This window comes from Capra hircus, chromosome 9 (assembly GCF_001704415.2).
Source record: "Capra hircus breed San Clemente chromosome 9, ASM170441v1, whole genome shotgun sequence".
In the NCBI taxonomy this organism is placed as follows: Eukaryota; Metazoa; Chordata; class Mammalia; order Artiodactyla; family Bovidae; genus Capra; species Capra hircus.
In genome coordinates, this window is record NC_030816.1 from 10475616 (window position 1) to 10501439 (window position 25824).

At 38.2% G+C, this 25824-nt stretch overlaps 1 protein-coding gene across 1 annotated transcript in view; it reads right to left on the bottom strand.

Moving 5' to 3' along the window:
* ME1 (malic enzyme 1) overlaps positions 1 to 25824 on the bottom strand; it is a 204840-nt gene that overhangs the window by 75108 nt on the left and 103908 nt on the right. The window contains exon 6 of the mRNA XM_018052931.1: positions 16951 to 17054. Coding sequence (XP_017908420.1) covers positions 16951 to 17054 — 104 coding nt within the window. The remainder of the gene's footprint in view (positions 1 to 16950; positions 17055 to 25824) is intronic.

Consider the following 25824-nt stretch of genomic DNA (forward strand, 5'->3'; position numbering starts at 1 on the left):
TCTGGAGCGAGATCATCTGGATCTAAATCTCTGGCCTGTTACTTTTCAGTTGGATAGCTATAGAAACTTACTTAATTTCTCTGTGCCTCCATTTTCTCTGGAGAAGGAAATGGCAACCCACTCCAGTGTTCTTGCCTGGAGAACCCCAGGGATGGGGGAGCCTGGTGGGCTGCCGTCCATGGAGCATGTCCATCACACAGAGTCGGACACGACTGAAGTGACTTAGCAGTAGCAGTAGCAGCTCCATTTTCTTATTTGAAAAATGGGGTCAAATAATTATAAGGATGATACAGGCTTGTTTTGAGGATGAAAAGAAAGTAAAAGCACTGAGAACAAAGGCTGATGCGTATCCTAAAATTATATTAGCTGTCATTGTAGTTGTTACTGTTATTATTAATGATGGAAGACACCTGGTCATTTTATTTAATGTGTCATATCCAAAATAAGAAGGAATTACAATTTCTTTTTTTTTTTTTCTTTTTGCCACACTGTGTGCTATGTAGGATCTTAGTTCCCTGACCAGGGATCACACCCATGCATTGGGAGTATGGAGTCTTAACCACTGGACCATCAGGGACATCCCAATGCTTCCTTAATTTTTAATCTGTTTTCTCTCTCAGTGGTAAAAGCCATTCCTGAACTTTCGAAGATTCAAATCCATGATACTATTTGAATGTATAAAGTATTCATTCTTGTATTTAAATAGATAATTTTAAATATCAAGAAAACAAACAATGCACTCAACTGAAGTCACCTTCTGATAGTTTCTAAGTTAGAAGAAAATATGCCTTTCAACACTTAATATTTTGAGTATATTTTGAGTGTTCAGTAGTATGTAAAAGGTATAGTTAAAAGCAAATACTTTTGTATTTTATACCATTTAGGAAAAAATACAAACAAGTAATAAACAGAAGGGAATTACTCCATGGAAATTCACAAAGTATTAAATATACAGAAAGATGCTTATTTTTACTAAAATTTTCCTTTTAGCCTCAAGGTGTTCTGTTTATAAAAGTAGCTCTTGTGAAATATATCAGATCACTTTGAGTTACAATGCCAGTGTCCTGTCAGTAAAAGGAGTATAAAATGAATTAACATCAAACTGCATTGAAAAGTGAAAGTTACTATATTCAATTACAAAATTATTGAGCTTTACTATTCCTAACACTTTACATGGGCTGAATATTTCATGTAATCATAACAATAAGAAAGATTTTAGTCTCTAACACTAAATGATATTTTGCAAATCTTTAAAACGCTTTTCACTTAAGTTTTTTATCTACAAAAACTTTACTAACAATTTCTCCTTTTTATTGTGGCAAAAAAAAGACACCTAACATTAAACGTACTATCTTAGCCATTTTTAAGTGTCCAGTTCAATAATTTAAGTATATTTCCAGTGCTGGGCAACAGATCTCTGGAAACTTTTTAATCTTGCAAAGCTCAGACCCTTAAACTCTAATTCCTCCTCTCCTTCCCCACCCTTTGGCAACCACGTTTCCACTTTCTGGTCCTATGACGTTGACTACTCCAGACACTTCGTACGAAGAAATTCAAGCACTAACAACTTCTTATGGGCAAAATTTTATTTAGGTATGTTTTACTGAAAGTGAAGATTTAGTACCTAGCACTCTGACCTGAGCAAGAAACGTCTCCTAAAATAAACAGAACAGAAATGAATTTCACCTAGAAAATCAACCATATATATATATATATGTATGTGAGCGGGGGCTAAGACAAGAGAGAGGAAGGGACGATCGTACTGGGTCTGCTGTCGAGTCACTCCTTTCACTGCACTTGCCCTCATTCTAGGTATTTCCAAAGACCATCTCTAGGGAATTCCCTGGAGGTCCAGTGGTTGGGACTCAGGGCCCAGGTTCAATCCCTGGTGGGGGAATTATGATCCTGCAAGAGTACGGACAAAGAAATAAAGACCTGTTGCAGAAAATCTGGAGTCAGTGTGAAATCTTTCAAAGAAATTTAAAAAATAAATGAATAAACAAGGCCATAGCTACCATAGGGGCTACCCTGGTGGCCCAGTTGGTAAAGAAGATGCCTGCAATGAGGGAGACCCAGGTTTGATCCCTGGGTTGGGAAGATCCCCTGGAGAAGAAAAGGGCAATCCACTCCAGGATTCTTTCCTGGAGGATTCTATGGGCAGAGAAGCTACAGTCCATGGGGTCGCAAAGAGTTGGACACAATTGAGCAACTAACACTTTCACTTCACTTTCATAGCTACCATACAAATCCTCTGGTGTCAGTTTTTATCACAAATACCATTAAAATGAATTAAACACTTTAATTATTCTGTTGCATTAACTTATAGCATTTCTTTACTTACTCCCTTTGAGCACACGTGATTTTCAACAGTTGAAACTCTACTGGGCAGAGACTATAGATGTGGAGTAATCCATTAGCATAATCCAGAGTTTAGTTAAACTAAAAAGGGTTCAAATTACTAGTTGTTTATACCCTTAACTATTTGTAACCAGAAAACAACATCAGTGCTTTTAGGTTGCTACCAGGTGCTTAGTTTCTCAGTCAGTCCGACCCTTTGTGACAGCCTGCCAGGTTCCTCTGTCCACGGGATATTTCAGGTAAGAATACCGGAGTGAGTTGCCATTTCTTTCTCCAGGCGATCTTCCTGACTCAGGAATCAAACCCTGTGTGTGTCTCCTATGTTTCCTGCATTGCAGGTGGATTCTTTACCTGTTGAGCCATCTGGGAAGCCTGAGTATAGTTAGTAAATCCAGAGTTTAGTTAGTAAAGCTAAAAAAGGTTAGAATTATTAGTTGTTTATATCCTTAACTGTTTGAAACCAGAAAACAACATTAGTGCTTTTAGGTAAAGAAACTCATAATAAATATGGGACATACATAAGGTTAAACTACTACTCTGCTATCAAAGTGTTATATGCAATATGTCAGCAAATCTGGAAGTCCAGCAGTGGCATGTAAGAATTAAACATTTTAAAAATTAAAAAATAAAAAAAAAATTAAAAAAAAAAAGAAATTAAAAAAAAAAAAAGGCACACAGAGAGACCAAAGAACTGGTCTATGTGATTACCATAAATAGTATGCAAGCCTAAATCTCATTTTTAATCTTTTCACAGCTGATTCAACAACTTTAAGTATCTTTTATCATTTTTTAATTGTGGAAATAATTTTTATCATGAACTTGCTTTGAAGCTGACTATACAATTAATATGTAGCACAGGGAAAGTAATGCAAGGCAAATAAAAAATCTTCTGTGAAATTTTTTTTCTTTTGAATTGTTCCCTTTGCCAATTGTCTTTTGAGCTGCTGCTAAAATAAACTTTGGGCAGCAAGGAAAAGTTAAAGTTTATGCAGAACAAAGTAGTTTAAAACACTGAGTGAGTTTACTCCTCTGGGTCAAGTATAATTAGATGATGTGACCAACATTTTCAGCTGACTCATAATGATCACAGATATTCTTGAATCACCATGTTTTATGAAACAGATCCAGCCCTGAATGTTGAAACAAAATACAGTGTCTTCAGTACTTTAATAAAATCCTAAAACTGGAACACTTTTGAGAATGTCTAATTATACTCCACCTTCTCACTGAAGACAGAAATCTACATACCTACGTGCATCTGGCCACGCACTTTTTAAAGCCCAGCTTTTAGTTATCACATGGTCCTGACACACGGGCTCTGAGCCAGCTTTCCAAACTTCCTGAGCTGAAAGTCAGACCCCAAACTACAGTGAGCTCACTGAAACAAGAAACATCACTCTGAAGAAATGAACTTCGAACCTATCCTGGGCGACCCCACTCCAACCTAGCCTCAAAATGACTGAGCCTTTTTTTATATTAGAATTTCTATAATCCCAATCTCACCATACTGGCTAATAATACATTTAACAGCTGCTTATTCTTCTTCCTATTTGCAAATGTGGCAGTCTTTACACGTACACTGTAGGATGTGGAATTCTTCTGACTAAAGATGTGAAAAAAAAAAAATGGGTCACCATCTGTGGACACCACAAAGAAAAACAGTCTAAAGAATTAACCACTACATCATGGTTAAATCAAAATTGTGGCATGCTGTGTTAATTCTGGCTTGCTTTATAATTTGTGAAATAAAAATAACAGTCAAGTGATGGAAAACTGAATTAGCCAGAATGTAATCTTCTTGGTAATATGAATAATTATTTTATTCTTATGTCTTGATTATAACAAATTTTACACAAATTTTGTTAAAGCTTTAAATAATAGAACTTGGAAATCTATCAGCTCAAAAAGATCTACTACCAGCCTGCATTAAATGTATAGTCATTATTTTACATAACACACCAACTTCAGTACTTATTTTTAGTCCCTCAAGAAATAGTCTATTTATGAGACCTGAGAAAATCAGGTATTCACCACTCACAACATCTTTATGGTTCTCTTTCCAATGAAAATGATGCAAGTAACTCATCAAAAGGAAGGCATGTTTAAAATTTAATTTCCTAGTAACAGTGAAAGATTTGTACCAATTCACTCATATTCTCTTATGTGGTCTCCCTTTGAGTATAGTTCAATTCAGTTTAACAAGTGTTTAATATATATCTCTTCTGTATCAGGCGTTAACATAAGAACTTGCTCATAAGATGAACAAACTAGATCACTGTCCTTGGGGAACATACGTTCCAGTGGGTGAGACACACAGTAAGCAAAAAGTGTAATAAATAAATAAACTATATACACTGATGTAATCTAGGCAAATAATATAAAGTTATACCATAAGGGACTTCCCCTAGGTGGTCCAGGGGATAAGACTTCGCGTTCTGATGCAGGGGGCGCGACTGTGATCTCTAGTCAGGGAGCTATGATCCCACATGCCTTGTGGCCAAAAACCAAAGCATAAAACAGAAGCAGTAATGCAACAAAATCAATGAAGACATAAAGACTTTAAAAAAAGTTATAGGGAAAAAGTCACGCCAAACAACAGTATCAGGAGAGCCAGGGGTGGCGAGAAGGTTGGGCTGATTTCAGTTATTATCTGGATGGGGGAATAAGGATAAGGCTCAGGAGAAGGTAAGATTTCAATAAAGACTGAAAAACCAAGTTGAAAGAAAGAAAGAAAGAAAGTGAAGTCGCTCAGTCGTGTCCGACTCTTTGTGATCCCATGGACTGTAGTCTACTAGGCTTCTCTGTCCATGGGATTTCCCAGGCAAGAGTACTGGAGTAGATTGCCATTTCCTTCTCCAGGGGATCTTCCTGGCCCAGGGATCGAACCCAGGTCTCCTGCATTGCAGGCAGATGCTTTACCCTCTGAGCCACCAGGGAAGCCCCAAAAAACCAAGTTAACCAAGTAGATTTCAGGGAGGGAACAGGGGAGGTGGGGAGGGGGGGGATATTTTAGAAAGAAGGACGAGGAAGCGCAAAGGTTCTGAAGTGGGAACATGCCCTGAGAGTCCAATGCCAGGGCAGGCAGGGCAGGCAGAGTGGCCTCTGCACAGGAGATCAGGACGGGCCAGCACAGGGGCTCTGACTTTTGCTAACTGAGACACACTGACCATCAGCATAATGTTAAGTCAAGACAGCATTAACTGCAAATTAGATTCCAAACTTAGAGAACAAGAGTCCCTTTTAATTTTGACCTTACCCCAACCACTTTTCTGACTTTGCTTAATTCCCCTTTTCCTTTCAACATCTTTAATTTCCAATAGTAAAATTCTATCTATCTCATTCAAGTACGGAGGGTAACACTATTTCCCCATCAAACCCAGCCATATAGATTAAGATTAGTCTTTGAAAGTAAAAACTAAACTGCTTTCATATGTGCATACCTGCACTGTTTATAAAGACATGTAAACTAAGGAGGGCAGGAAAAGAAGATTACAAGCAAAGGGAGGCAGGAAAAGATGATGATAACCTTATTGTGATCCACAAGGCACTGTTACTTGTAGTGGTTTTTTGGTTTTTGTTTTTTAGGTTAATCGATGAATATGACTAAGGGAATCTATAGTGATTATTCTTTTTTAGTTTCAGCAACTAGCAGATATATCCAAATTTTTATAACTTAATACATATGGTAATATAGATGGACAACAACAAGAAAGAAAAGTATTAAGAAACTGGGCTGCCCTTCCACAGTGCCTCAGTCCACCTGCCAATGCAGCAGACACAGGTTCGATCCCTGGGCTGGGAGGATTCTACATGCTGCAGAGCAACTGAGCCCATGGGTCACAACTTCTGATCCTGTGCTCTAGAGCCCAGGAGTCACAACTACTGAGCCCATGTGTTTCAACTACCAAAGCCCACGTGCCCGTCACTTCACAGGAAACAGATGGCGAAACAGTGGAAACAGTGTCAGACTTTATTTTTGGGGGCTCCAAAATCACTGCAGATGGTGATTGCAGGCATGAAATGAAAAGATGGTTACTCTTGCAAGAAGTTATGACCAAACTAGACAGCATATTAAAAAGCAGAGACATTACTTTGCCGACTAAGGTCCATCTAGTCAAGGCTATGGTTTTTCCTGTGGTCATGTATGGATCTCAGGGTTGGATTGTGAAGAAAGCTGAGCGCCGAAAAATTGATGCTTTCGAACTGTGGTGTTGGAGAAGACTCTTGAGACTCCCTTGGACTGCAAGGAGATGCAACCAGTCCATCCTAAAGGAGACCAGTCCTGAGTGTTCATTGGAAGGACTGATGCTGAAGCTGAAACTCCAGTACCTTGGCCACCTCATGCGAAGAGTTGACTCATTGGAAAAGCCTCTGATGCTGGGAGGGATTGGGGGCAGGAGGAGAAGGGGACGACCGAGGATGAGATGGCTGGATGGCATCACGGACTCGATGGACGTGAGTTTGAGTGAACTCCAGGAGTTGGTGATTGTCAGGGAGGCCTGAGGTGCTGCGATTCATGGGGTCACAAAGAGTCAGACACGGCTGAGCGACTGAACTGAACTGAACTGATGTGCCCCAGAGCCCGCACTACACGAGAGAGGCTACCACAGTGAGAAGCCGCTCACCGTAACTAGAGAGAAGCCCACACAGCAATGAAGATCCAGCACAGCCAAAAATAATAAGTGAATAAAAGGAGTTAGGACTCGGTTAGCTAAATCAAAGTCAGAAGAAAGAGAGGAGTTAGGGTTCAGATAGCTAAATGAAAGTCAGAAGAAAGAGGAGCATGGTATGCAAACTGTCAAACCACAATGATTATCTTTAATAAATATAATGATACAGCTTTCATAAACTCAGATAAAAGATCAACGGATTCCTCTATATAGATCTCAACGCTGGTTGATTCAAAGAGAAAAAGACAGGCAATAATGAATACAAGGGGAATTTATTAAAACACTTTTCTTCTTTAGAGAAAATGTAAACTCTAAAACATAAATGTCTGTCTGTAATTAAAATTCAGACCTTTAGTTTACTACCAGCAGAGCCACTTCATTCATAAAACTGAATGATTCTCTAGTTTACGTTAGAAAATCACCTTTCCTTCAGATACGTGTCACAGTAGTTTTGATGGCTTCAACATTTAAGTAATGCTTTCAACAGGGTTATTTTATTCTCACTAGCGGCACAGTAGGGCTTCCCCGACAGCTCAGTTGGTAAAGAATCGGCCTGCCACGCAGGAGACCCCGGTTCGATTCCTGGGTTGGGAAGATTCATTGGAGAAGGGATAGGCTACCCACACCCCAGTATTCTTGGGCTTCCCCTGTGGCTCAGCTGGTAAAGAACCTGCCTGCAGTGAGGGAGACCTGGGTTAGGAAGAACCCCTAAAGAAGGGAAAGGCCACCCACTCCAGTATTCTGGCCTGGAGAGTAGGACATGACTGAACGACCTTCACTTTCACATGGTACAGTATAATGTGGGACAGTGAGAAAAAAAGGATCCCTTGATAACAAAGTTTTTTTCTGACAGAACTCATATTCAAATAAGGAAAACAGGACACAATAAAGTAACATGTAATAGTGACACAGAATAAAACCAGTGTAAAAAATTTGCATCCATGTTAAAGGAAATGCTAGAATTAATGTTTAGAATAAAATACAATTAGAAAAGAAAAGCATCTGCAAGAAAAGAGTTGTAAACTATGTTCAGAAAGAGATAATAAATTTGATTTGTTCCTCCAAGTCAAACTGGCTCCCCCAAGAATGGAGTGGAATATGGGCAAAGATGCAAAGCTAGCATTAAAAGACTAAAGTATCGGACTGGCCAAAAAGTTTTTTCGGGTTTTTGTGTGATCTTATGGAAAAATCCAAACAAATTCTTTGGCCAACCCAATACACATCCATCTTAAATCTTTAAGGGAATAAAACTGTATATATATATATATATATATATTTACACATATGTATACATAAAGCACACCTATAGATCGCTAATACTTACATGACCTATCTTTTTCATGTACTTGAAGAAAAAGTGGAAAGTTATAAATAGAAATACCTGGCATTTCAAGAAAAATATGGCTATAGTTAAAAGTGTGAATCTGATTTTTCTTTGGATGGAAAAATGGAAAAAAACATCTGACTCATAAATTTGATTTGAGCCATGTTCCTTAGTTACATGGTTGCTGATTTTTCTCATATTGACAGACATTCTTTCCACTTGATTTTTTTTTCGAATGGTTTACCTCACCTTTGGACCACAAGGAAGTATAGCAGGTGGTGTCCCATACAGTCATATGTTTTTATTAAATTTCTTATGAAAACCTAAGGAACTTATGCTGATCAAAGCGACAGGTGGAATCCAAAGGGCCTCAAAGATTTATAGATAAAACCATCTAAGCTATAAATATACCCATTCAGCTAAAAAAAGGATCAGGAATAAAAGGCAACGATTGGAACAGGTGGAAGAAGGCAGCACAGAAAGTCAGCCATGAGATTAACTGCAGCAGAAATAGGAGAAAGATAAGAAGGAAGTAACGAGGCCCCTTCCATAAGGCGCAACCAAAGATTCAGTGTAGCATGGTGAAGAAAGTGTTGAACTGCAGCCCTGAGTAATGATGAAGAGCACATTAACTTGGATATCGGATGACGTCTTTAGAAAGTATTATAAAAATCATAAAAATATATTTAGTAAATCTGGCCACGATAATCAGGGGCTATATGTCTTATTCCTTTGAAATCTAGTATGTGACCTCTAAGAACTCTGACCAAATTAATAACCTCTCTGAATAGTCTGCTGTGTCTCAGGCAAACTGTCAAGACGCTGGTTCAGTGTCAGATCAGTAGAGAAAGCATCCTTTTATGAAAACACCATTATCACACCCTGTAGAAGTGGCAGATGGTATGGCTTCAGATTGAGATTACTTCCCTTAAGTGTTAAATGACAGAGCATGATAAGATCTGTGATGGCACCCAAAGTTGAGGTCTAAATATAATAATCATCTCTGCTGCCATTCCTAGTGCTTCCAAGTGATTTTTTATTTTAATCATTTAAAAAGAAAAAGGAAAAAAGATTAAGTCACAGATGAATAGCTTCTATTACTTTCATTAAAAACTTTAATACTAGCTTTTCAAAGCTCTCTTGAGTACTGTTTTTTTTTTTGTTTTCTCATTTAGTTAATAACTATGAATGAAATTCCAAAGGATTTTAGACAATAGAGCTGAAGCTGTTACTACTGTTCTTATTAACTTTCAGATGCAATTGATTTTGGAAAACAAAAGCTACTTTAAGAAGTACAACCACAAAATAAAAACAAATATTTAACAAGTAACCTACAAGTAATATTTTTAGTAGGTACTTGGCAGTATGTAAGGATTATAAGAGGTTTAATATTTCCTGAAATTAAATCACATGAAAATATTTATGTGACTTATCAGAGTTCTTCCATGCATATCTATCATTTTAAGCTACATAAACAAAATACATCAAATTCAATCATTCACTTGACAAATATTTACTGAGTATTTATCACATGCTAGATAATATCTTAAAGACCAGAGATACGGCAGTGAAAGAAAAAGAAAACTCCTGCTCCCATGAAACTTACAATGTAGGGATGTAGGCAGAACATAAATAACTAAATATAAATACATCAGATACTGATAAATGCAGGGAAGAAAAAAAATGAATTAGAGGTAAAATTATAAAGAAGTGGGTCATGGAAGGCCTCACTGAGAAAGAAATAGTTGAGGAAATTATATTTTATTTTATATTATTATTTCTCTCTTTTTCTCCCCTAGGCTACAGGATCTTAGTACCCAATCAGGGATGGAACCTGGGTCCTAGCAGTGAAAGCGCACCCAAGTTCTTACCACTGTACTGCCAAGAAAATCCTTTGAGCGGCAGGGGGCGGCACAGGATTTTAAATATCTCTTTAAAGGAGGCAAGAGAGCTAGCCATGTGGAAAACTGGGTAAGGTGAGGGTGGGGAGGATTTCAAGAAGGAAAAATGGCAAGCCTTGAGGCATCAGCATGCCTGCCTTTACTCAGAAAAATAGCAGACAAGCAGTCAGTTGGTCTGGGGTCTTTTTCTGCTATTGCCAAGGACTAACTTTTATTCTCTGCAGGGCTTCCCACTTGGCTTGGAAGGTAAAGCATCTGTTTTCAATGCAGGAGACCCGGGTTTGATCCTCTGGAGAAGGGAATGGCAACCCACTCCAGTATTCTTGCCTAGGAAATCCCATGGACAGAGGCGGGCTACAACCCATGGAGTCACAGAGAATCAGACATGACTGACTGCCTAGTGCTTTCACACTTTGACTTTTCATTCTAATTCTGCATGAAATGATAAGCCCTTGAGGATTGTGAGCAGAGAAATTACCTCATTTACAATCATTTTAGCCTCGGTGCTGAGGACAGACTAAGGGGGCACAAGGGAGGAAGCAGTCAAACTAGTTAGGAGACAATGACAATAATAAGGGAGAAGATACGGGAAGTAATAACAGAGGCAATGAGACGTGCCTAGATTCTGGATATACTCTGAAGTTAAAGCTAACGAGTTTTGTAGGTAGTGTGGTATGGACTGATAATGCCAATGAGTTTCACCTTAGGAACAGGACAAATGGGGCTGTCATTTACTGAGACAGGAAATCCTACAGCAGGAGCAGGGGTCAGGGAGGTGGGAGGTCAGGAGTCCAATTCTGGACTTCTCCAAATGCTCTGCCTATTACAGGTCTATGTCAAGGAGGAGGCTGACTACCATTCTGGAGTTCCAAGAGATACAGACTCAAAACACAGATCTGGGAGTCACAGATAGAAGAAGAACCAGAGGAGGTCATCAAGGGAGTGAAGATAATAAGCAGTACCTAGGAAAGCACCAAGCCCTGGAGTACCATAAGGTACAGAGGTCAAGGGGAGGGGAAGAAAGAAGCCAAGAGAGGTGCGAAGGGGCAACCAGTGAGGTAGGAAGTAAGCAAGGAGGGTGTGCTACTCAGGAAACCGAGGGAAGAAACCATGGGATAAAGATGCTCACTGAACATGTGTGGGTGCAGAAACTATTTTCTACTCAGGATTATTTTCTTAATCGATACTCTCAAATATGTAATTATAGGACCAACTGATAAAATCACTGAAAAGGCAAGTACTAGGGAAATGGACCTGTGGTATTACTCCACAGGAGATGCTACTTAGTATCTGTTCTAATCAATCAATATTTTCTAGATTCAGTTTTCCACTGTTTATGAATTTACCTAACTATAATCAAAGAGCTCATATCAACTTGCAACAAAAGTATCATGCCTAAAAAAGTGTCATGACTGACAACTGACTTCACAGAATGTATCTAATAACGTACCTGACATATAAATTAAGACATTTCCTATTATTCCCAGTACAATTTCCTGTTTCTATCATTGCAATTACCATAAATTGCATTCTTTCATTTCCTTATTTGCTTGTCTATTATCTGACTCCTCTAGTAAAGAAGCTATGTGAAAAGCACAGATTATTTTTGTCTGATTCAGTCCCATATTTCCAGCACCAAACACAGTGCCTGGCTTTCCATAAATGAACAAATGGGTCAAAACAGTGAGAAAGAAGAAATGGTTTAACATGACATTTTTACTGGAGAGATCGAGCTTCTTTTAGTGCATGGTTTCCTGAAGCAACTCAACGTTTGCTCCAATGGTCGACGTTTCCAAAGCAAGAATACTATGCAGAGGCTAGCATTTGTCTGTCATGTGACTTAGAATATATGGTCCCTCCTAAGACTCTAGCACGTGCCTTTATTTCAAACCTCAGTACTTTCTCCTGCGCAGTTTTTATCTTTATCTAAGCATTACTATGACACGGCTCTCAGATTCCCCGTTGTTGTCCCAAGGACTGTCTCAATTACAGGGAGCCCTAAACCATAGGTCATGCTCCTTCTCAGGGGGACCCACACCCAACGACTAAATGATGCAGGAACAGGAAGGCTTGGCCGTCCCAGGCAATGGAGGACAACTCTGAAAAGCCGCTGTGGTTCCAGAGTTCTCCATGGGGCCAGAGGAAGGTGTCTTGTGCTCCATCCCAGCTCAATTCTGTCCCTGTGCCCATTTCTTCTCCCTCTGCACCCCTTCCATGGGAGCTGACCTCTAGGGCACTTCTTACAAACCTCTTGAAGACCAATGTTTGCTTCCAAATATGTCCCAGATAACCTCATCTGTGACCGATGGTACCAGGAGTGGTCCGAGAAAGCAGGTGATAGGATGGGGCTGCGGAGCTGAATCCCTAGTTGTCTGGCTGGCAATGAGGACCCTAACCCCAGGGGAACACAGAGAAGCCCGGGCACAAGGTGGCCATCCAACAGTTAAAGCTCTCGCCAGGGACAGGTTGGGCTGATGTATCAGCAGAAGGGAACAGTGTGGCTGGAATGATATTTGAGAAACAGAAGAGAAATAATAACTTTAAGGACAATGGGCAAAGAAAATAAAAAGCCAAGGGCAATACATGTATAACTGATTTACTTTGCTATATACCAGAAACTAATACAACACTGTAAATCAACTACACTCCAATAAATTTTTTAAAAAGAAAAAGAATGCATTTTTGGAAATTTGAAAGAAATAAAAAAGCTAAAAGCAAGTAACCACCAACCTGAAAGCCAGAGGAACTCTCTGGTAGATTCGAAAATGTTATCAGGTCTTTAGGGCAGAAAAAGCTAATGACCGGGAGCTGGGATTAAGTGTCAAAGCAGTCAAATACTCCCAAACCTGCAGGCACGGGAGATGTGGTAAATCAACATCCTGACTGGAAAAGACCAGGTTCCTGCCACGTGGCACAAGATGTCTTACTCGATACCTCCCCCAAATCTTGAACTCTCGAATTCCCTAGAACTTTCTGAACCAATATAAGTAGCCCTGCCCCATCTTTCTTGGGGAGGATGTAGGTAGAGGCTTCTCCCCAATAAGACAACCTGTCTCTCCCTAACCCCCCCATCTGTCCACCCCCACCTCTTCTCCAGACGCTCAGGCCTATGTAACTAGGGTTATATCACAATATAACCCACATAGGGTGATGAGGTCTGAAAAAGAAAGACACTATTTGAGGAAGGAACTGAAAGATCTAGCAAGTTCACATTAGCAAGGAGAGCACATGTAAGATTAAATGCTGAAGGTGGCTGATCAAAGGGGCTGGAATTTAAGATTAGACAAGGAAGAGATTATCCATGTGAGGGCAGGTTTCCCTTGTAGCTCAGTCAGTCGGTAAAGCATCTGCCTGCGATGCAGGAGACCCATGTTTGATCCCTGGGTGGGGAAGATCCCCCGGAGAAGGAAATGGCAACCCTCTCCAGTACTCTTGCCTGGAGAACTCCATGGACAGAGGAGCCCAGCAGGCTACAGTCCATCAAGTCACAAGAGTCAGACACAACTTAGGTACTAAACCAGCACTACCACCACCATCCATGTGAGGGCACCGTCCTGAGAGGCAAGACTTAAAACCAGCAAGAATCTCAGGAAATGTGCAAACTGGCTACTACGATGGCACCTAAAAACAAGGATAAAGTAATAGCTCATGCTAAATGTGAAATGCCAGAAACGCTATGGCAGGGGTCAGAAGAAGGGTGCACGGGTCCAGAGAGTATATTCTGGGGTGCACATGCTCCATAGGGCCAGCACCCTATCAGATGGAGATACTCCACAGGAAGGCCCAGAAAACACACCACTAACCTAAGTTGCAAGGAAGGTACTAGTGAGATGACATCTCCTTTACTAGGTTCTGAGTGGTGGCTCTCTTCTGAAGACCAGAAGTGACAGAGGGAAGGAATGTAAGAGAAATCAGGCTCATCAACAGCAACGGGGATAACAGGACCAGGTGAAGATCAGAAGCCACCAGAAGCCAGGTGGGCACAATTATCCTGAGTGTGGCAAGGCTGGTGTGTGGGGTGTGCTTGACCCACAGAGAGTTACTGACATAATTAATAAAATATGGCATGCCAACAAGGTGACTATTCAACATGTACATTCAAAATAAATCAAAGATGAATGGTCACAAAAGTGGAGGGTAGTTGCCCCAATAATGTCTCAATCACTGACTCAGTTTCCAAATCTAGCTAACTTGTGGACCCAGAACTCACTGATTGAAGAAGAAGTCTAGTCTCCAGAGGGAAGGACCATGTGACATTATAACAAGAATACAAGGTAGTAATTCCCCCAACTTCCTCCAAAGAGACCTACAGCCCTTTAATCCAGCAACTGTGCACTGGGGAGACAGACTACTCACACATTCTGGGCGCACAGAGCAGACAGAGATACTAGGAGACCTGAAGCATCAATACACTGTCAGTCCCTGTTGGAAGGACCTGGAGCCCAGTCATAGATGGAGCTCTGGCCAAGGTCTAGCTCGTAATGGGCCCTGGGACCACAGACCCACATGGTGGTGATTTCCTCAGCCCCCACATACAGAACCAGGACAGAAACCTACTTGGTGACTGCTGCAACACCCGTAGCAAGTCCTTGGCCCATGAGCTAAGAGATATAATTGTGGAGAAAGCCAAAAGGAAGAAATTACAACTGCCCAACTCAATCCTGACAAGAGGTAAATTAGAAAACCAACGTAATATTGGTTGGGGAGTGGGGAATGGAAATTAGTTTTCCCTGGGGATCTGAAGAGACAGCATGAAAGTGTGGTCCCAAGGGCCGTGGGCAGGTCGACACTATAGTTTAACTTCCCCTTCATCCACTTCTTTTCCTGTTCTTTCCCTTACAAAAGGGTAGATCCCAATTGCACTCCTTAATAACTCCATCTAGAATCTGATTCCTAACAGGCATCTGCCACCATGAACGTAAGCTACATTTCCTTTTCAAATAATTTGGGGTTTATCTTCAGGATTATGTCCCAATTTAATTTGGTAGCAGCAGTAGGTTTCGTTTCGAGAAAACTCTTCCCAAAGTAGAGTTACGCTAGAAAGTACCTTTGAAAAGTCTGTGGGGTTTTTCTCTGGGAAGAGCCCAGAAGGGTAATTCCTGATTTATAGGTGGTCTCTGCATTTTAAATTATTGTTGACTCGGGTCAGTCCCCATTTCTTATTATAGATCTTAAGTAACTTCTCAATTCAACATTAAAAACACACACACATAGTTTTTCTGATTCTAGATTGACAAAGCTCATTCAAAATTAGCTTTTCATCCAGAAAGCTTTTCACTGGTTATGGAATTATTTCTCTTTTTGTTTCTGTGGAATTATTTCTCTTTTATTTCAACAGGATAAGTATATAGGCCATACACTTCTCTTTTTATTTCAACAACATTTAAGTATATAGGCCATATATGCTATATTCACGACTCAGCAGTTTCTCGGTAAGTATACTGAAATCACCCATATAAAGACAAATTTTATTTACACGAACAGACAAATAAAAACAAATACGCTGAGAATTTCTTTTTCTTTTATGTCACCTTGCAGTATTCTCTATACAATCTCTTGATTAATATTGCTACCTACAAAGTTACACATAATTGCAAAATCTTTTATAAATTTTAAAGGGTAAGAAATTTTAAATATGAAAAACTTCTAGTAATTAACTGTACCATGAATTCTTGAATTTTAGAGTTGCTCAACTATGTCTATGAGTAAGTATAATTTAATTAAATAAGTTAAATAATAATAAGAAATAAATCAAACATGGGTTTTAAAAAGGCAGTCCATTGTACTTTGCACTAAAACCTTGGGTAACAAGACATTGAAACTATTCTAAATATTTTGCAAGCTGATGAGAGCACTTTCTGCTACTGAATTCAACTTCTTCAAATTAAACCTTATAATAAAAAGAAACCAGAAGTATGTCTATAGTTACAGTTGATGCCAGTGATGAGTTCATTTCTATGAAAAACCAAAGCAACATATATGTTTTTAAATAGTACATGGTTTCTGTGACTATACAGAGACAAATGGGACCACTGTTAGTGTGACAAAATTCTCTCAGAATATGTTACTAAATTATGGCAGACGTCTCTACTTTGAAGGAGGAAAAACCAGAAAATTTTATAGCAGCCTTTGGTCCACAATTAAATGAAGTATTCAGTGAAATATTGTATTGCATCTTAATCAAATACAGTAGACTTAATCAGAGATTCGTGGATGTTGCTTCGTTCTGGACCCTGTGGATCGTACTAATTCATGCTCACTTCTCTGCCTCTCTCTCCTACCACAAAAGAGTTAGATTCACCCAGGAAGATGATACAAGACCAGATTTTATCAGTAGCCAGAAACAAAACGCAGACTGCCAACAATCATGAAAAGGCTTACTCAGGTAATTCAGTCACTGGCCCCTGCCTCAGTCACCATAATTATGAATCCCAAACCAAAGCAGCTGAAGTTTCTTGTAAGAAAAAACTAACTTCAGGGACAGAAACACAGATAACTTTTGTGGGGACAGACACATGACATTATCATTTGGTCAGCAATATTTATGAGGATATACATACATATATTTCAATCAAATAACTTATAATGATTAAACATATTATACTAAACTTGAACATTTTTATAGTTTATTATGTTAGATTATCTTTAAGTTTTTGAAATCCAACTTAAATATAGACAAAATAAAGATTATACATACTTGAAAGAAACTGCCTCCATGAATTCATCCAAAAAATTATCATATTCAGGACCTCTCACTCTTCTCTGCCGTAGTCCAATGTACAATGGATCTTTAAGTAACTCCTATTTTTAAAAAAATTACCATAAATATAGAAACAATTAAAGGCAAATCATTACTTTTTCTGAGTGAGCCTCAGTTTTCTCGTATGTATAAGAGTAGAAATTTAAATAAAATCTAGCTATACTGATTCAGAATTAACCTACAGAGTTATTATTTAGTATTCTATATATCTACAGTGTTAATAAGAACATGAAATATAATTACTAAACATTAAAAGCAATCTTACATTTTCATTGTTATTCTTAGGTCTTATTCTTGAGGAAAGAAAAGGTATTACAATCTCTCAGCTGTGCTAAATTTAGATTTTACAGGTAAAGTTTACCACCCAGAAAAATAACAAAGTTTTGAAGTATCATATTAGCTTAGTAAATGGAAACACAGCAATTCCTTTCTTAGATCTATTTTTTGTTTTTGAAAGAAAAATCTTAAACATTTTGATTATATCTTTAATATGATTGTTGACTGATGTTATAAACCTTTTAGTCTTAAGATTTTTCTTAAACTTTTAAAACTTTACATAGTTTTTCTCCAAAACTAATATATATCAGACAACACTACTCTGTTTATGCTTTAGAATGGGTAATTTTATTAAATCAGTTATTAATTGAGGTATAATTTATATACAGTAATACACACACATTTATAACAAAAGCTCTCAGTAAACTAGGAATAGAAAGGAACTTCCTCAACCTGGGCTTGCCAGATAGCTCAGACGGTAAATATCTGCCTACAATGTGGGAGACCTGGGTTGGATCCCTGGGTCAGGAAGATCCCCTAGAAAAGGGAATGGCAACCCACTCCAGTATTCTTGCCTGGAGAATCCCACGGACAGAGGAACCTGGAGGGCTATAGTCCATGGGATTAAAAAGAGCTGGGCACGACTGAGCAACTAAAATTTTCTTTTCTTTCCCCAACCTAGTAAAGAGCATCTGTGCAAAACCCACAACTAACAACCCCTAAGATTGGAAACAAGACAAAGATATTTACTCTCATTATTTCTATCAAATGCTATATATACTAGAGAGCCTAGCCATTACAGTTATGCAAGAAAAAGAAAAAATAGGAATAAAGATCAGAAAGGAAGAAACAAACTTTTTATTTGTACACACATGATCATGTACATGGAAATACTAAAGAATCTATGCAAGAAATCCACTAGGAAAAAACATGTGAATTTAACATGAATGTAGAATATAAGGTCAATTTACATAAAGCAAATATATATCTATATACTAGCAATGAATAGTTGAAATTGAAATAAAATACATGATTCCACTAACAACAGCACTCCAGAACATGAAATTCATAGGGACATATTTAACAAAATATGTGTAAGGCCTATATACCAGAAACCACAAAATATTGCTAAAAAGAAATTACAAAGACAAACTTTTTTGGGAAAAAAATGGCAATCTGTGTGATAAAAAAAAGAAACAATGTACAAAACTATCACTTTCAGTAATCTAGAAAACAGAAAAATGGACGTATAAATCTGACTAAAAAGATTTTCAGGAATAATGTTGAATGTATAAATTGGCTGTATGCTAATGCTAAAATGGATAAGAACTATAGAAGGAAATGTCCCGTCTCTCAGAAAAATTTAAGCAGAATATAGAGGGCACAACACTTGTCTGTAAAAGATTTCTAAAGTAAAATAAGGCCAGCAGCCAAAGATCAAATTAACTGTGTGACTGTACCAAGTCTTTTGAGAGCCTCTGAATGATTTAAAGTGGAACCTAAGAGACCCAGGTTCCTAAAAGATTTTTGTCTAGTTTAGTGGGGCTGGTCCACAGCACTCTGCTATCTCAGCCAATATACAGAGAAGGTCCGTTTTGAAAAGAACTGTGAGTAGGGCCTTTATCTAGTGGAGGAGACTATAATCTAATACACAGAAAGCTAAAAAAAAAAAAAAAATGTAAGGGTACTGCACTGCGTAGGTTAATCGACACAGGGACACTTCGAAATGAAATACTTCACTGGGTCCTCAACTATCCACTGGCAAGAAGCTTGCTGAGAAAGTTAATCAGGATGCAAAACAGCTATTTCTTATGGAAAAGGAAGACTATCTAAGAGGATATAACCAAGAACCCAGACAGCAGAGCCAAAAGCCTAGGAGAACAATGAACTACAGAACCACATTCTGAGGAAATGAAACTGGGCCCGATTCAAAGAACATTCCCTGTCCCTCAAGTAGGTGGCCTGGCAACTCGTCCAGTGCAAATTCAGAATTGCTATGAACCACTTAGTGTTATATGATTCTTATCCCGGCCATTCTGGATGGGAGTGTTTATTGTGGGGGTTCTGTCCTTGCCATCCACTGTATGTCTGGTATGTGGGAACAGATAAGACCAGTCACACACCACGGGGCGAAACACATGAATATTCATTTGCATCTAGACCTGATTTAGATGATGGGATCCTGAACTTTGGGCCTGCTGTTGCTACTGGGATGACATTTTTGGAAACCTAGGATGGATACAAGCATATCTTACCTGCAGAGTGTGAACAATGTGTGAAGAATCAGAATCTATAGGAAGGATGAGAATCTATACATCCCAAGCATTCCAGCCTCCCTAGCCATCTCAGGGAATCATGATCATTAAAAAAATAGTAAATATTTTAAGTTACTATGTTTAGATAGGTTTGTTACAGATAAACAATATGATTTTGCAGGTATACTTACGTTATTAAGAAGGTTAAACCATGTGAATTACTTGAGTTGGAATTTGCTTAAAGCCAACAGGAATTATAGTCCAGGTCAGATCTGGTGTCTTAGAGTAATTACTAATAGCATTCTCTCTCACTGTGACACTGCCTTGGTTTGGCCAATACATTTTGTTGGTCATCCCACTTCTAATGTAGTGCACAACAATGAGTTAAGGTTTTCTGGCAAGCTGGAAGTTAACATATCAAATCATAAAAATGGATTTCACATGAAATGTAGAATCTGAAACTGAGTGCTGTTGTAAAGCCCAGCTGTTCCTTGAAGTCTAAAAACTTTAAACAATCTACTGGCAGTCTTCTGAACAGCTGATGCTGAAGTGCCAATGAGCGATTAACGGCTGCCAGAATTAAAATACTTTCTCCATGTCTGGGATATATTTGGACTTCTAAAATGTGAATCAGAAAAAGAACACAATTGAGAAAAGATGTCACACGTTTCCCCTTCTTTGTTCTCTCATTCTTTCCCATGCTAATAATTAAAGTATATCATAAAGAAGTCTGGCTTCAGTGAAGTGTCAATTATGAAGATCTATGAACAAGATAGCTTTTGAATTAAATCAGGAAGTTAAAAATTCTTCTAGCCATAATGTCTCTGTCAAAAATTACTATTCTTTTTTTAAAAAATTTATGATAATTAAGCCTTCAATAATGAGTACATTCTTGGAAGGTTGGCTGACAAAAAAATAACATCTACAAAAAGCAGTTTAACAAGATTATCCCATTTTAATAATGGCTCCACGGACCATGTAGCCTGGCACAGAGGTGACATTAATTTGTTGGATTAAAAGTTTCTCGCAGCCAAGAGTAAACACTTAATAGATGTTTGTTGGAAAATAAATGAAAGACTTGGTATTAAGCAGACACTTTAAAAAAAAAAAATAGACCTTCTTTAACAAGATGGGACACGTGCAATGCATTTGTTGTCACTGAAGACTTACAAAGACTTAGGAGCATGTGAAAAGGAAAAGCATTAGGGAGAGTAAAGAACAAAGCATATGGAGACACAAGAAGAGTTCCCAGAGGAGATAAGGAGCGCATATATTGGTAACGTTAACTATTTGACTTCTTAGCACTGCCACAATTCTGAAACCCTGGAAATTCTGATTTGAATAGTAATCACTGTTAACTTTCACCTTGTTCATATCTCTCACATTTCTACCTTTCTTATCTAAAATTTTTGAGAATTACAAAATATTTTCTTAAGATTTTAAGGCTTTAAAAAAATCATTACAAAAAAACAGTACTTCCTATGAGAAAATTTGAGAGCACCGAAATGTAAAATCAAAACCAAAGAAAACCAATAAGCTCTACCCATTCAGAACTACCCACCACTAGCACCTTGATGCATATTCTTCCAGGCTCCTCTCTCTACATCTCTGCATGTACAATATTATCTGTCCAAACTGGGGACAATATCATAGACTGTTTTATAACTCTTTTTCACATAAGAATATATTGTAAAAAAAAAAAAAAAAAGAATATATTGTAAAAAGTCTTCACATCACTCACTAGATGATTATTTTTAAAACCTGTGATCTGTATTGGAACTATACCTTTCTATACAGGATGAATAAATTTACAATCCCCCTACCCCACTGACATATAAATATGTTCCTTTGTGGCAGCCAAAGGAAGAATTTTATCTTTCCACATATATATGTGTGCATATATATGAAATATAAATGTAAAATATATAATATATAAATATATTTTTGTAATGTTAAAGTAGTATGCACTTATATTTCTTTTCTAATAAAGAAAGCTGAGTGCCAAAGAATTGATGCTTTTGAACTGTGGTGTTGGAGAAAACTCTTGAGAGTCCCTTGGACTGCAAGGAGATCAAACCAGTCAATCCTAAAGGAGATCAGTGCTGGGTGGAAGGACTGATATTGAAGCTGAAACTCCAATACTTTGGCCACCTCATGCGAAGAGCTGCCTCATTTGAAAAGACCCTGATGCTGGGAAAGATTGAGGGTAGGAGGAGAAGGGGATGACAGAGAATGAGATGGTTGGATGGCATCACCAATTCAATGGACATGGGTTTGGGTAGATTTCAGCAGTTGGTGATGGACAGGGAGGCCTGGTGTGCTGCAGTTCATGGGGTCACAAAGAGTCAGACACAACTGAGCAACTAAACTGAACTGAATATCATTAAACATTTTTCATAAGTTTATCGACCATTTTCACATCATTTTAAAATTACCTGTAACCATGTTTTCTTAGGCAATTTGTATACTGCATATTTAACATTTTCTTATTGAAAGTTTTCTTTGAATCTAAGAACATTTTAAATTTTTATTTGCCATAAATGTTATGAATATTTTCCTTTTCAGCATTTATTTTTAAATTATATTTATAACATATAGATAATCATACTCTATGCTGCGATTTACTCATTCTTTTCAAATAAAAGACCAAATCCTGCAAAGAAATTATATAAAATTTTTGTTGTTTTGCTGTTTCATGCCATCAATATGATTAAGCAATATAATTGCCAATGGTCATCAAGAGTCTAAAGCAATACTTAAAGTGTCAGCATGCATATGAGCTGGCATGAAATGTTAAAAAGCTGTGGAAATAAAAATGACTAAAATTTGACTGTGATTCAGTAAGTCTGAATCAGAGCCCAGGATTTTGCATTCTTAACACATCCCCTCATTAATTCTGAACTGAACATTCAAGAGACATACACTGAGAACCACTTAAATTATTAAGCTAAAATAAAAGTATTCTACTTCCCTAAAAGTTCCCATCTCAGGTAAATTTTTTTCTATTTTAGTTTATATAACAGGCATTTCTAAGATATATCCCACACTTCAAGGAATTCCTGAGACTTTGAGTGCATATAAAACCAAACTGCAATCCCCATTCTCTTTCCCAAGGCATCGGTGTTGTGCTTCAGAAAGCAGATGAATAAATCCTTGATATAATCCATTGTCGCACTAATTTAGAGAGGGTGAGCTAAGAGGAGACAGTGAAAAAGTAACCATGTGACAATACAAACCAAGTCAGGCAATGAGGATCATCTTCTCTTCTCTGACTTTACTATAATGATTAGGAGTCATTCAAATGCAGGATCACTTATCTGAAGTGGCAAGCATAATACGAAAGGACAAAGATAAAAAGTGAGGAGGCTTGAGAGAGAGATACTGACAATCTAGCTGGGACCACGTGGTAGACAGAGTAGTGAAATGCTCCTCCCCACAAACCTATAAACACACTACCTTATGTGGCATAAGACCTTGTAGATGTGATGAACGGTGAGTCCTTAAAAGTGAAAAACCCTTTTCTGGCTGTAGTCAGAGAAAGAAATGTGATGACAGAAGCAGAGTCAGAGTAACACTACATTGCCAGTTTTGAAAACAGATAAAGGGGGCCACAAACCAAGGAAAAGGCGCAGCCTCTCAAGTTGGAAAAGACAAGGGTGTGGAACTCAGCCCTGCAGACATCATTCATGATTTCAGCCTTTTGAGACGTGCCCTCGAGCATTATAAGGTCATATATTTGTGCTGTTTTCAGCCACTAAGTTTGTAATAATTTGTCATGATAGCAACAGAAACCTAATACCAGCCACATTCTAATGTCAACAATGACTTCTGTACATGAGCTGAAAAATACATGGCAGGTACATATAACAGAAAATCTATAAGGTTTTTATTTTGTTCAGTTTCTCTCCAACAAGCTGCTTCATGCCAAACATAAAGAGCTCTTTCCAGAACACAAGTAGGAACCTCCTCAGTGGAAGAGATTTCAACTTTGTGACTTGAAGTTCCATCACAAGATCTAGATAATTCTAGATCTTGATACACTGTACACATGATCTGAAGGCCAGACTGAATATAAAACCAGATCAGAAAAGCTGAGACCTGGAGCAATGGTTTAATAAACAGAGACTGACTACGTAGAGACGATAAGCTCCCATACATACTGAATAGGAGTATGAATTCTCCAGGGCCTCTTGAGAACTGATCATGTGTTACAGGCTCAACTGGGTTTGCAACCTCCCCCAAATTCATAGGTTCAAGTCCAAATCCAAGTATCTCAGAATATGACTGTATTTGCAGACAGGGTCTTTAAAAAGATAATTAAGTTAAATGATGTCACTAGGGTGGGCCCTACTCCAACATCACTGGTGTTCTTCTAAGGAAAAAAATTAAGACACAGATACACAGAGGAAATAACCATGTATAGATACTGAAGGAAGACAAGCCAAGAGAGAGACCTTAGAAGAAACTGACTGCTGATACCCTGATCACGGATTTCTAGCCTTTAGAACTGTGAGAAATAAATGTTATTGGTTAAGCCACCCAGTTTATGGTACTGTTATAGCAGCCCTAGCAGGCATACCCCACGTGGCACAAGCAGCAGTGTTTAAGACCTAACAATACATGGAAGAGCGTGCAGGGTCCACAAGGCACATTTACTCACATTTTTAGTAAAATATCAAGCTTTGATATTGGTCACTTACTTAAAAGACAAACGATAAACATAACTTCCATGAAAAGATTTGTCAACAACAGGGAAAAAAAATAAAGTATGGGTCCTCTTAAAAGATAAAAACAATTTACTTCAGGTAAAAGATAAACTTTTATACACACACACACATATGTGTGTGTGTGTATGTGTGTGTGTGTGTATATATATATGTTTTTTTTTTTTTTAAGTCACTCAGTCGTGTCTGACTCTTTGTGAACTCATGGACTTGTAGCTTGCCAGGAGCCTCTGTCCATGAGATTCTCTAGGCCACCATACTGGAGTGGAGAGTCTTCCCTTCTCCAGGGGATCTTTCCCAACCCAGGAATTGAACCCAGATCTCCTGCACTGCAGGCAGATTCTTTACCATCTGAGCCACCAGGGAAGCCGCTATGAAAAGATCTGGCAACAACAGGGAAAAAAAGAAAGTATGGGATCCTCATAAAGTGAAGTGAAAGTCACTCAGTCGTGTCTGACTTTGCGACCCCATGGACTATACAGTCCATGGAATTCTCCAAGCCAGAATACTGGAGTGGGTAGTCTTTCCTTTCTCCAGGAGATCTTCCCAACCCAGGGATTGAACCCAAGTCTCCTGTATTGCAGGCAGATTCTTCACCAGCTGAGCCACCAGGGAAGCCCATTCTCTTCAAGGCAAAAACAATTTACTTCAGGTAAAAGATAATCTTTATATAGCAACTGCTTTACAAGTAAATTAAAGAAAACATGGACTATGAAATAACAGATTAAAGAAAAGGTGAAAACACAATCATCCTACCTAAACAAATGCTTTGCATTATTAACTTAAAAAATAAGAGTATATTTTAGTCAAGCGCTTCTGTAAACTTCGAGCTGTAAGCTGCAGAGATTTAAGAAGTCAGAAAGTGAGGACTGTCTTACCAATCAGCTGTTAATTCCTTTTTCAGTTTCATTACTACTCAATATAGGTATTTATGATAAAAGAAGAAAACATTTGTAAAATAATTTATTAAAAAGGGATCTAATCCTCAAGAAATTTTCTAGATTCTGGAAAAAAAAAAACCTAAATGTTGTGATCAATTAATTTCGTATTTTTATTATGAAGTATAAAACTGAACAGAGAGCCACAAAACAGATGAGATTAAAAACTGCTATAACAGATATTTTGACTACAAGTGGGTTTCCCACATGTGAAAGTAGAACAAAGAATGGCAACATAAAAACTACATTTTCCACAAACCCATCAACTCAACCATATTTTAGTGAAGTAAATTTTTTGTCTTCTCAGTAAAGTAGTAGTGCAAGGATACAGAGAACAGAATGTCAATATGCGTCCAAGATAGGGGAATAAGAAGACCCTAAACTCACCCCCCAGACACACCAAAATGACCATTCTTTACAGAACAAGTATCTATAAGACAGACCTGAAGTTTTACAGAAAAGATTTTCTACAAAGAAAAAGACAGGAAGAAGCACACTGAGACAGATGAGGGGCAGAGACAAGACAGTGAGGACCCATACCCCTGTGTCAGCCACCAAAAATAGGAGGAATGTCACGTTCAGAGGTTCTTCCCAAGGAGCAAGGGGTCTGAACCCAGG